The following is a 12,978-nucleotide window of genomic DNA, read 5'->3' on the forward strand; positions in this document are numbered from 1 at the left end:
GCTGCCATTAGCAATCCCCCTATGAAACGTTTAGATTGTTTATTAAAACCGCTTAATTCTGATTGCGCTACAGTAAACTTTTGTAGCTGGTGGAGCATGTGAGTTACGTCAGCTTCTGCATGGCTGATGGCTTCCTCAGTCCATCTAGCTCAATTCCGGCCAGTTTGCAAGGCGGTTATCGGTAGGTTTTCTGTACAAATGGCGGGATTCAACCGTACAAATACTCTCTGGGTATGCAGGTGACAATTAGTGATTAGCAGTCCTGGCTAGTCTTTCAGTATTATCCCGGAGTCAGGACCCGGTTCAATCACTTCAGGGAGCACAATGGTTCCTAGGGAGCCGATGATCAGGAGAATCAGTGGGGCCATCCTACCAGGAGAAATGCTCATGATTAGATTTGGGTACTTACAGCGAGTCGCTTTTTAGAAAAATTTACCACTATAATGTGATGGAAAAATGCAGAGTAACACTGATGAGTAATGATTAATAATAACTAATGACATAATATATTGGGTTTGATTAATCTTGGTTAATTCTTACTAAATTATGTAGGCCTTAGTGCTTGAAGGTGAAGGGACTTATTGCGTTGTGTGGTTACGGTGACCTGTGGGAGGAAGGCGCTGAGCAGATTAGAAGGAAGGCAGTCAACAACTGAAGGACATCTCTCACCATTTTCCCTGGCAACTATAAAGTTGGAGATAATGAGGCACAAATAAGGGAATGTTTGGGTTGATGGAATGAAACATGATGATGGTGTACGTGACTGGGGTCCTATATATATATATATATATATATATATATGACTTGGTTTTGTTCAATAAACTCAAGAGATAAGAGAAAATCTTTGACTGCATGTCTTATTCCTCTGTTCTCCCCAAATAATTCTTTGAGCATTGATCTTTCGATCTTCCTTCCTGGTTATATGTAGATTAATTTTAGATTTGCCATAACATATACCCCCCCTTTTGATAAAGGTTTATATCTAGGATAAACACTCTACAGTAACTAATGCTGAGGGACTAGGATCTTGCACCCTGAGTGTCCTCAGCTTGTTGCATGCTGAAGAGTGAGAGGAAGAGGGGAAAAGAGATAGAAGAACTAAGGTTGGGAGTAGAAGGCTGTAGATGTTTGTTAACCAACACCCTTCTTGCCTTTGGTTCTATTGTTTATGACCTAACACAAACATTAGTGTCCCCTACAAGTCCCATGGGGGTTTTGTGTGGCCTGATTAGGTTGCGGTGGACCCTTTTGAGCTCAACACTGCCCTGACCTTGGTTGATTTTTGAGTTTGTCAGTGATCTCATAGGGACCTGACCATCGGGGTAGGAATTTGCGGGCCAGATTCCCCCGTTTTTCGTGACCTTCCAACAGGTTGGACAAAGGTGTAGTACCCCACCTTGTCCCTTATTTGGAGTTTGTTATGGGATGCCTTGTGATCATAGTACGCTTTGTGACCTTCTGCACTTTTTTCCAGTTTCTGCTGGGCAAATGTGAAAGTGGCTTTGAAGTGTTTCCACAGATCCTCCATATACTGATGAGTGGTGTAGGCTACTGCTATGCTAGCTTCACCTGGCAGATAATAGATGTAGAGTCATCTGTCTCCCTGTCATCAACTCAGAGGGTGAGACCCCGACTGCATTGTGTGGTGTCGCACGTATGGCCATCAGTACAAGGGGTAGCTTGTCATCCCAGTCTCGCTGGTTTGCTGCTACATACTTTTTCAGTATGCTAACAACTGTTCTGTTGACTCGCTCTACCTGACCTGAGCTTTGAGGATGGTAGCTAAAGTGAAGGCTGGCTTTTACTCCTAAGAGTTGCCAGAGCTGCTGCATGATCTCTGCTGTGAAATGTGTCCCTCTGTCAGAGTCGACACGGCTGGGTAGGCCAAACCATGAAAAGACATGTTTCATCAGTAAGTAGGCAGTGGTTAGTGCTGTGTCATTCTGTGCAGGGAGGCATTCTACCAATTTAGTGAATGCACACGTGACTGTGAGGAAGTACTTGTTACCTTCTCACTGTTCGGGTGAGTGGTCCAACCCAGTCTATCTGGAGGTTTGACCAAGGAAACGATAATCCTTTCTTTTGCAAGGGGGCTCTATGAAGAGGATTTGAGAGTTCAAATTGGCAACATACCAGACAGCCTTTACTGTAATCAGCCACATCTTTTACCATGTGGGGCCAATATGCCACCTGCCAGAGCACATGGTGTGTTGCTTTGACCCCTTTGTGTCCCGCAGATGGGGAGTCACGGGCGTGCATCAGCATTACCCCCCTGTGGCACTGAGGAACCACGAACGCAGGTGAAGTGTGCAAGTCAGTGGCATGAACAAGCAAGCCTTTGACGACTTGGAGGGATGCTCTGGCACCGTATAGGTCTTTAAGGTCTGGTATGGTGTCAAGATCTTGATTCGAGATGGGACATGTAGATGGGTCAGAGACATGCATAAGCATTTTGGAGATGGACGGGTCCCGAACCTGGAGAACAATTAAGTTGGCATCAGAAAAAGCAGGGTTAATGGAGACAATGGTACTTTTAGCATTGTCAGGTGACGCTGTCGCTACAGTTCAACTGTGTAAAAGCTAGGACATGAATGTCGGGTGGGTTTGGATAAAGGGAGGGATCGGATTTCCATGATGTGCCTTCACCTGACAATGCTAAAAGTACCATTGTCTCCATTAACCCTGCTTTTTCTGACGCCAACTTATTGTTCTCCAGGTTCTGGACCCGTCCATGTCCAAAATGCTTATGCATGCCCCTTGTTTGGCTAAGCTATCTGCCTGGTCATTGAATTCTTTACCATCTCCTGGGATTCGGGAGTGGCCCCTCACTTTCTTCCATTAGATCTGCAGGTCATGTGTGACTACCAAGTGTTTTTGTTTGATGTGGTGTGTTGATTTTCCACAGTTTCAAGTGGCATGTGAAGCTTAGGCGCGCATAGTAGGAGTCTGTGCAGATCACCAATGTTTTTATGCTTTTCTGGACCGCAGACTGAATTGTGATGAGAATTCCAGCTATTTCAGCATATTGGGAGGACTGAGCACCCAATTTGAACATTAGGGGTTTTTGAGGCCACCCGTTTATTACGACAATGCCCACCCCTGCCATCAGTGTGTGTTCTTGGCGGAACGAACAACCATCTACGTATGCAGTGACAAGGACTTTGCATGTGTTGGAGTCGAAATAGTGGTGGTTATCCATGGTAGGGGCGAGGGTTTCTGGAACCTGTGGCACTTGGGAAGGAATGTCTCTTTCGCATGGCCTGCAGGAGGCAAGGCCTGTGCCTAGAGGGCTCTTGTAGTTTTGTGCGTAACGTACCTCCAAGTCAAAGCTTTGAAAAGCCATTAGCCAGGAGGCTACTCGAGCGTTAGTCACTACACCGTCTCGAATTCGTTGGCTGTTCAGGAAAGTGACTGGCTGATGATGAGTTTCAACAATCACCTTCTGACCACCTAGGTAGTTGGAGAAGTGTTTGACTGCCCACACTGTTGCTAGTAATGCTTTTTTGCAGTCACTATATTTGTGTTCAGCAGCCAGCATAGTTTTACTAGCATAGGCTATGACACGTTTGTCTTTGTCATGTAATTGATACAGACCGGAGCTGAGACAGTGGTCAGAGATTCCCACTTCTAGGTAGAATTCTTTGCTACTGTCAGGATAGGCAAGGCATGGGGCCATGCACAGTTTCGATTTCAGTGCCTGCATGGCTTGTTCCTGGGCTTCGCCCCAGGTGAATTGGGTATCCTTTTTTAGTAAGTCATAAAGTGGACAGGCTAGGTCTGCATAGTTTTCGATGAACTGGCATGAGTAGTTGCATACTCCTAAGAAACTACAGAGTTCCTTAAGATTGGTTGGTGCTGCGAGGTCTGTTACCCCTTGCACTCGACATTGTGGTTCAATGCCATCAGTGCTTATGAGCAGACCGACTTAATTCATCTTTGTTCTGCACCACTGACATTTGGAGAGTGATATTTTCGCACCTGCTGTTGTCATGAGCTGGTCAAGAACATGATCAATCAATGTGTGCCTGTAGGGAGTGGTTACGCATGAGTATATCATCCACATATATTTGTTCAAGAAAATGTTGAACTCAACTGGAGAGTTGGTGTACCCAAAGGAGCACCGAGTGAATGTGTACTGTCGGTTCGCGAAGGTGAAAGCTAGCTTGTGTTGGTCTTCTGCTTGCACCGGGATGGTCCAGAATCCAGAGGCTACATCGATGGTGGAAAAGTATTTAGCGTTTCAGACTGAGGGAAGTTCTTGCTCTAATTGTGTCATCGGACACCGAGACAATGGAACCTGTTGATTTAGTTTTCGATAATCAATGGTCAGGCACCATTTACCATTGGGTTTTATGACAGGCCATAATGGTGCAGAGTACGTGCTGTTTCAGGGTCGAATTATGCCCTTTTCCAGCAAGTCATCAATGATTTCTTGTACCGGTCCATAGGATGCTAACAGGATTTTGTATTGGCGGACAAATGTGGGTGGTGCTCCTGGATGAGTGGGAATGTGCACTGAGTGAATGTCACTAAGACCAGAGTCTGTTGAATCTTTGGCAAAAGATTTTTGATACTTATGAAACACATCATGGAGTTTCTCACGTACTTCTTCGCTTTGGAGTGCATCTGCTTCATTTAGAACTTATTTGACTTGAATCATAAATTCAGAGTCAGGTAGTTCTTTTGAATTGTGGGGATTCATAGTGTCTTCTCCTGTTTCTGGGAGAAGAGATGGTTCCCAGGAGCATTCTAGGGATGAATCCAAGGAAAGAACCATGACCGTGATTTGATTATCATCAGCCAGATTGATTCTGCAAATGTCATTGATTCTTTGCTCATGTCCAGAGCCGAGAAGTGAGCAACGGCTCGTGTTAGTTGAGTATAGAACACCTTTGTTTCTGGGTGATTCAGGCATTGGTCCTATAATAGGGATTCACAACTCAAAGTCATGGAATTTCATACTGACCAACCAACCGAAAGGAGATGAATGAGGAATCATCAAGGGTTGAGTGGTTTCATTTCGTACGAACAGATAAGTGGATCATGCTCGCGTTTCCACCAAAGGTGTGGCTTCTAAGGTGAGACCTAGTTCAAAGAACTGAGGTGACAGTTGGAAAAGGGCATGAGCGTGGCTTAAGTGTTGGCCAGGCCGCATGACCAAGCGGATGGGTACATTAGCGGTGTTCGTGGGTACCACAAGGGAACCTTGGTTAGCAACCTGACATACCTCAGGAATAGTTTGTCCTGAGCCTAGGTTGCTGGGGTTTGAGGACCAGGTTTCTGTCCAAATTTCAGTCAAGGCCCACAGCACATTATTGAGGGTGTCTACATGGACATCGAGGCGCACCAAGAAGTCGCTTCCAATGTAAGTGTCATGTGGCAAGTTAGGGACGACCAAGAAATAATGGGTGAGTAACCTTTTGTTCCCCTGGATGGTTAGAGCACAAATTCCATCAGTGGGTGACGCTACTTTTGCCGTTGGGTTGAGAGAAAAGTGACAAGGACTGCTCACCAAAGGAATATTAGGTTGATTGAGGCGCAGGGTCTCAAAGAGTGTTTGGCTTATGGCGGACTTGTCAGTCCACAGAGCCAGAACGGCATTGTCAATGTGATGGTCCTGCATTGTGAGGCCGTTCACAATGGGAAGACTGGGAGTGTCTGTTGTGGAAGGCTTAGTGAAAGGGCACAGAAATGTGTTCCGCTGTTCTAACATGGCATTAGAGGGCCAAGAAGAGACTTCGGTCTCTGGTGTGGCCACCATGGGCTCAATTTCCTCCTCCCCAATGTGAGGGATCTGACTTGGTGGATCTCCTATCGATTCAGGCTGGATTTCAAGGCGGCAACACTGAGCTTCCCGGTGGTGTGGGGTGCAGATGGGCAAAGGCTCACGCACTTGTGCCCAGATTTTTGACCTTTTGAAGTCAATCAGTGGTTCAAATCGATTATGGAAATGCCAATGAGGAAGGGAATTGTTTCAAGAGGACACACGTGAACTGGATGCACTAAAGTCATTGGTCTGATGGCTAGGTGTATTAGCGCCATATATTGAATTGTGAGGCCTGCATGTGAGTACAGCTGAATTTTAAGAGAACAGTTTTGAAGCTGTAGCTCATGATTTTCACGCCGTGCAACGGCTCGGACCTGGTGGAACAAGGTGGAAGATATAAGGGTGACATCTGATGCAGTGTCCAGCAGGGCCTCATGCACTAACTTTCCCTCCACAATGGTGGACAAATAGAATTTGCGTGCAACCCCTTTTTCAGTTAAGTGTTCCATGAATTGTCGTGTCGCCTTCGATGACCGAAGGGTCATCTGGCGTTAAACCTTCCCTGTTGTCTAACTGAACAACCAAGACAGCACTGGAGGGTGTTTGTGAGTCACCCTCCTGTACCATTTTGTCCTCATTGCTTGTCTGGGTTACAAGTAGATCACACAGTACACTAGAAGACGGCGTTTCACTTGTCACCGCTCCTACATAACTCTCTACCATTTCTGAGGTGTTAGAGGATGGCTCTAGGTCAGATGGCACAGAGGTGATAGAGAGAACGTCAGTTTTTTTTTTTCTCTTTGCAAATTATTGCAAGCATTCAACGGATTCCTTGCCTTTAGACTTGTCTTTGGCATGATTTTCTTTATTTTGATACCAGTATTTTTCCTTCTTTTCGTTAGTCGAATCAGAAGGCTGGTTCTGAGCTGTTCGCTCATATCCCTTATGGGGATATGCTGGTTTTCCACAGGCCACACCACGGTTTTCTGTAGGGTAATAGTCACGATCATACCCAGACCTGTCCAGAGGATTCCAGAAATCTTTGCCGCAATTTCTGTCTGGCCTGCGAGGAGGGTAGCATCTGTAGTGGTGTGAGGGTAAAGGAGATTTCGGCCTCTCACTGGACCATGGAGTTGGTGAAGGGTCCCGGGCGGATGAATAATGATTTAAAATTAAAAAGTAAAAAGTTTCTCAATTTCTGAGTCATTTCTAGGTCCAAAATATGCCTGTCTGAGTCTGTTATAATACTGCTGAGGGGATTCCTGGCGCTGCCGTTATACATTCAAAGCAGAGGCCAGTCCTGTCTGTGACAGGTAATTGGAGAATTCTTCCTCCAATGCTTGGCAAAGCACGTCAAAGGTGTACTTAAATTCTATTTAATTAGGATTAATCCCGTTAATCCCTTTTAAATTCACCTGAATTAAAATCCACCTGTACTGAGTACCTTAAGAATAAATGCTGGTCTGTATGGTGTTCGAGTTCACTTGTGAATCTCTAAAGGAAGACTGTTAGTGGTAGAGTGCGGAGGGGAAGTTGCTATATGCAAGTGAGCCAAAAAGGATATTTTTTTTTTTTTTTTTTCAAGAATTATTTTTAAAAATATCAAATTAAAATGTGCTTATGAACTGGTATCAAGTTAAAACGACAATCTTTAACTACTGCACACTGTATGTTATAGCTGTATCAGCTTACTGTGTTTCAAAACCTTGATTCGCAGTTATTCATATATGCAGAGTTTGGAGACAGCCACTAAAACTGTAGTACCAGGTTTGTGAATGGGAAATAATCAAACAACTTTCTCCACTAGAGAGCACTGAAAGGAAATCTAAATGGCAACAGCAAGCTTCAGCATCGGATTTGAACTTAAATTGCAACACCAGACCGGGACACCAGAGGGCGACAAGCAAGTTTATAATGCAATGGTAAACAATGAACATCAGTCAGCTGCTGGGGATTCAAATAACCACAGCAGGAGCAGACACCATTCAACATGAATGGGAATTTCCACTGTAGCGGGAAGTTTTAACACTAGAGGGCGTTACCAGGAAAAAATTTAAAATGGGAACACAGATTTCAAACACTAAGGTACATTAAAAGGATTTTGGTTGTAATGACACCTTTTAAACACCAGAGGGTTGACAAACACTTCAGGTTGTCTCAGCGGACAACCTCCAAACCACTAGGGGGTGTACGGGGAATAAAACGTCAAGGGCACGGGAAAATACTCTCTTCAATTCGCGCTAGTTATGAAGTGATTTCCCTGTAATCACGTATTTTAACCACGAGAGGGAGTTAGGCTTCCTCTGTTTTGGGGCGTTTTGAATTTCCATCCTTTGTTTTAGCTCCGCCCCTTGAAAGGGGTTGTTCGTTTCCTGAATCTGAGATCAGTTTTAAGAGAGAAACTGAAGAGCGCAGACCGAGCTGATTCACAATAGAGCAATTTCAACGAGCCATATTTTTCACGCCATTCAGCTCACGTTTTCTCTGTGGCTGTTCTCAGTAACCTCCAATCGCCTAGCGCGCGATTCATTTTTAACTCTGGGAGCGACCCAGTCTTAAAACGAGCAGAGGAGTTTGGGTCAATTAGTCCTTCAAGCCAGATTCCGCGGCTAGGTTTGAACCGTACCAATTTACCACTGCGGGACACGTGAATTTTAAAAAGCAACCAAGCTTATTTTCAACAGTATATACCACAGAACAGATTTTCAACAGTAACACACAAACAACTCGAGATTGTCCACATCAAGCTTTTGAACCTCAACTGTAACAGATACAACGGAAAGGATTTTTAACCCAAGCTGAGATAATTTTTCAGTGTAAATATTCCGTTCATAAGAGTCTTTCTCCTGCCTCGCGTGGGCGGCAAAAATTTTTATGTATATGTAGCGTAGTAACAGTATTTGAATTCGTTATGTTTAATTGTGATTATCACTTATAATTATTATTCTTATTATTACTGAATTTAGATAACAACAATAGTAATAATTTATCAGAGATTGAAATACTGTCAACGCTAGGGGTGAATTTCAGGATTTTCAGTCTCTTAGGAATAGGACTCTTAGGAATACACACCGTATTATTTCAAATCAATAAATATTTTATTAAAAGGAATAATAAGCTGAAAAACATAGCAAAATTATCAAAATCTCAATAGGATCAACGCAGGTGAAATTATCACGATTAATTGGCTAGGCTATATGACTAATATGTGTTGCTAAATGAGATTTAGTTAAGATGTAAATTTATCAAGAGACTTCATTAGACATGAGCTTCTGAAAATGAGGAATTTATGAGCTCGCTTAATCTTGTCACAAATCAACCAACCGATGGGTACAGCAGCACGTTGTGGTGACAGTACAGAGGCCAAGCCTGGCTCCTGCAGTCCTCTCAGTGGAAGCGCTGAGGCTGGGTTCGCTCAGGAGTCGTCACTTACGGGGCAGGCTGCTTCAGGCGCCCTCAGAGCGTTGTGACGTCAGTTGAAGAATTTCTTCTGGCTCGTTGTCCTGATTGGGATTCACTTCCGGAAGGAAGAGGCGTCAGAATAAAAGCTCTCTATTGCCTTGATTCGCAGAAGCGACGTCCTCAGAAGTCAGTAACTAATCCTAATCCTAAGTTTCACCTGCTTTGATCAGTTAAAAAATTAAACATTGATTGGGCTACAAAAAAAAACGATGAACACAAATAAAAGATGAGTTGAAAGTTACTGACAGAGCTAATCGACTTTTTCTCTGTTTTAACTTCTATATTGAGCAATGCTAACTGACCCAAGGCGTCCCGTTAATTCGCATGAAGATCGGTCTTTTAAGAGTCTTCTTGAGAATCTTAGAAGAATTAGACATTATATCTTATTACCTGTTACATAAGGCAGCCCCTCATTAGTGGCCAAATCGCGCCAAAGTGGTCTCATTCGTTCGTGCATCGTTTGTGCTGGTTTGTGCCATTAAAAGTAACGCTAGTACCATTTTGCTTCTTGAGTTATTCAGCCATAAAGGTTCAACAAGTGATGTCACTCAGCCCCTCATCAACGTCCATATCGCTCCAAAGTGGTCTCATTCGTTAGTGCCGTTAAAAGTAACGTTTGTGCCATTTTCATTCTTGAGTTATTTAGCTATAAAGTTTCAACGAGTGACGTTACTCAGCCCCTCATCAACGTCCAAATTGCTCCAAAGTGGTCTCATTTGTTAGTGCTGTGTTTGTGCTGGTTTGTGCCGTTAAAAATATATTTGTGCTCATTTACTTTTTGAGTTATAGGCTAAGAAATAATTATTTAAACCGGTGATGTTGCTCAGCCCCTCATCAACGTCCAATTTGCACCAAAGTGGTCTCATTCGTTAGTGCTGCGTTTGTGCTGGTTTGTGCCGTTAAAATAAACATTCGTGCCAACTTAATTCTTGAGTTATTCAGCCATAAAGTTTCAACCAGTGACATCACTCAGCCCCTCATCAACGTCCAATTTGCACCAAAGTGGTTTCATTCATTAGTGCTGCGTTTGTGCTGGTTTGTGCCGTTAAAATAAACATTTGTGCCAATTTAATTCTTGAATTATTCAGCCATAAAGTTGAACAAGTGTAGTGGAGTATGGGCCAAATATGAATACCGGACAATGAAGAAATAATGAAATGAAAGGCTTTGAATCAAACCTTTCTCACTCTGACCAGGACTTTCGTCTGGTCCCGAAGTCAGCACTCCACGAACCACAGGGGTGCCAGGACCCTGCACCCCCACAAACACACACACACACAAACACCCACTTAAAGCCTACATCAAAGGACGCCTGTTTACGGCCCAGATAACAAATCCACTTTATGATACTTTTAGACCAAAAGGACATCAAACAAAAGGAAGGGTTATAATCCCGTTTATGACGAAGTGGCACCTCAATGTCTCAGTCCTTATCTCGAACCACTAAACAGACAGCCCAGATGGTCAAACTGATTGAACTCGGGTTGACCTCTCGTTAACCAACGCATGGACCAACAGCGACCCCAAATGGACACTGGCGAAACCACGCCTCGCTCGGGGTCGTCTAAACAATAACGAAAATAGTCAAACTCTGATTATTTGCGTATAAACAAATGTATTAATGTCACTTCCTGTACCCTCAGATGAATGCCTACCTCCCAATGAAATGTTGTATATTGTGGATTGTTTCTATCATGAAAAGAAGTCCTACCTCTGAATAAGAGAAAACGGATTAATATTCCTTTCCAGCGTATCGTCATAAATGGGACATAAAGATGAAACCTTATGTAAATGTTTGATATTAATAATCCAGTATACTCATTGTTGTATGTTACTAATATGAATAGGAAATTTCGATACGGGAAATGTCTATCTTATTACTTATTGCTTAAAATCTTTTATTCAGCCTTCCCTCTTTTCTGCCTCATGAAGTCAGTCACGTGAGGCTGAATTTGTGCCCAATCAGGAAAAGGACACCTCCCGTTAGGGCGTGACCGATCTAGCTTTGAAAACACAGAGCAGCTCAACGGAGATCAGTCAGCAGCTAAGCAGAGAGAAAAGAAGAAGAATCACGAGAGCTCGACAGCAGTTACGAGAGTTCAGTCCCGAGAGCTCGACCGAAGTAACGGACCACGAAAGAAAGCGAAAAGGAGAGGACGCCAACGACAATAACAACGAGAAGATCCGAGAAATTTTGAAACAACAAAGAAACGCTTTCTTCTCCACGCCGACAACGAAACAAAGAAAAATCTCAAGACTTCAGAAAAAGCTCACAAGAGACGTCTTGAAATCAGCTAAGAGTATGAAGTTTTACTAATACGTCGAGTAAATTGAATATATTCTTTTCTTTTAATCGTGTTTATGTCTTATAGCCCAATCTAAGTTTAATCTCACGACTGATCGAAGCAGGTGAACTTATTCGTGGCCAGAGTAAGGAAACACTGCCGAGATACCAGAAAGTCTGAGAATAAGTGAGTTTATTGAAACGATTTTCAGTTCTGGAGCTGTAGTAACTAGCGAACCTTTCGTCCAAGACTTCCATACTTTGGACTCTCCCACTCCGGACCGAAGGCCGAAGAGAGGATCCTGCCGCCTGCGTCATCACACTCCGGGTACGCCCGAGACAACTCAATCAACGAAGAAAGACCTCCACGCTAACTCAGCCTGGATGCTTCTGCGGTAAGAACCGCGAGTCTAAGTGAGACGCCTTCACTCCCAGGACCTCAAAGAGCCTCTGCATCCAAACGAGTGGTGAAAATCGACGAAAAAGTAAGCTAACTTATGCATTTCCAGAGCTGAAATTCGAATTAAGTTCTTGATAAATTTTGTATTAATTAAACCTTAGTTAGTAACACATTAGTCACAAGTTAGAGCGCCTAGCGTATCGCCGCAATCGAATAGGCTTCCCCTGCTTCGATGCCGTGAGATTTCAAGATCACGCTATGTTCAGTAAATACCCTTCTCTTTGTTAATAAAACTTTCATTATTTGAAATTACAGTGTGTGCAGTTTGTTCATTAGAATTTCTGAAAATCCTGACGTACTCACTTAGCGTGATTATTATTCATTCTCAAACTAATTATTAACATTTTAATTGCTTAAGCCAATTATAAACTTCAATTAATTTCATTAAGTCAAATATCAGAGATTGGAGGAGTTTGAATAAGGTCAACGCTATAAAACAAATTATAAATTAATATATATATGTTACACTACACAAGTGAATTCGCTCAGCCCCTCATCAACGTCAAAATCGCTCCCAAGTGGTCTCTTTCGTTAGTGATTTCATCTTAATGAGGAATTAGTGACTAATAATGTACCTTTATTCTTTTTGTCTGAGTGTAAAGGAGTAAAGGCTATTACCTATGTCTGCCAAAGGGGGGCGTATGATACGCAATTGATAGAGAATAGAACTGCGCACCATGTAGTAAGTAAGTGTGAGCTAACCTGCTAATGCTAGCGGCAGTGCATAGGAATACATGGTGAGACAAGTTCGTCTAAACCAGTCAATGGATAATGACCTTTTGAGTATTAAATAATTAATCTATGAAACTTTTTCATCTAAATTGACTATTACTGGTTATTGTTACTAGATGTACATATTTTGGGTTATTTCCCATCACCAGAAAATGTTATTGGAGTCCAGTATATTCAATACTGTATATGTATATATATATTTGTACATGTTAAAAACAAAAAAACTTTTATGACATGTTAAAGTCAGTTATTGATTTTATGTAGAAATGTAAA

The 12,978-nt window shown here is 42.9% G+C and overlaps 1 protein-coding gene across 1 annotated transcript in view; it reads left to right on the forward strand.

Moving 5' to 3' along the window:
- Positions 1-12,978, forward strand: part of LOC136693778 (zinc finger protein 420-like) — a 215,209-nt gene that overhangs the window by 67,387 nt on the left and 134,844 nt on the right. The window contains exon 5 of the mRNA XM_066666933.1: positions 2,843-2,857. Within this exon, the coding sequence (XP_066523030.1) occupies positions 2,843-2,857 (15 nt within the window). The remainder of the gene's footprint in view (positions 1-2,842; positions 2,858-12,978) is intronic.

Source organism: Hoplias malabaricus, chromosome 4 (genome assembly GCF_029633855.1).
Source record: "Hoplias malabaricus isolate fHopMal1 chromosome 4, fHopMal1.hap1, whole genome shotgun sequence".
NCBI classification, from domain to species: Eukaryota; Metazoa; Chordata; class Actinopteri; order Characiformes; family Erythrinidae; genus Hoplias; species Hoplias malabaricus.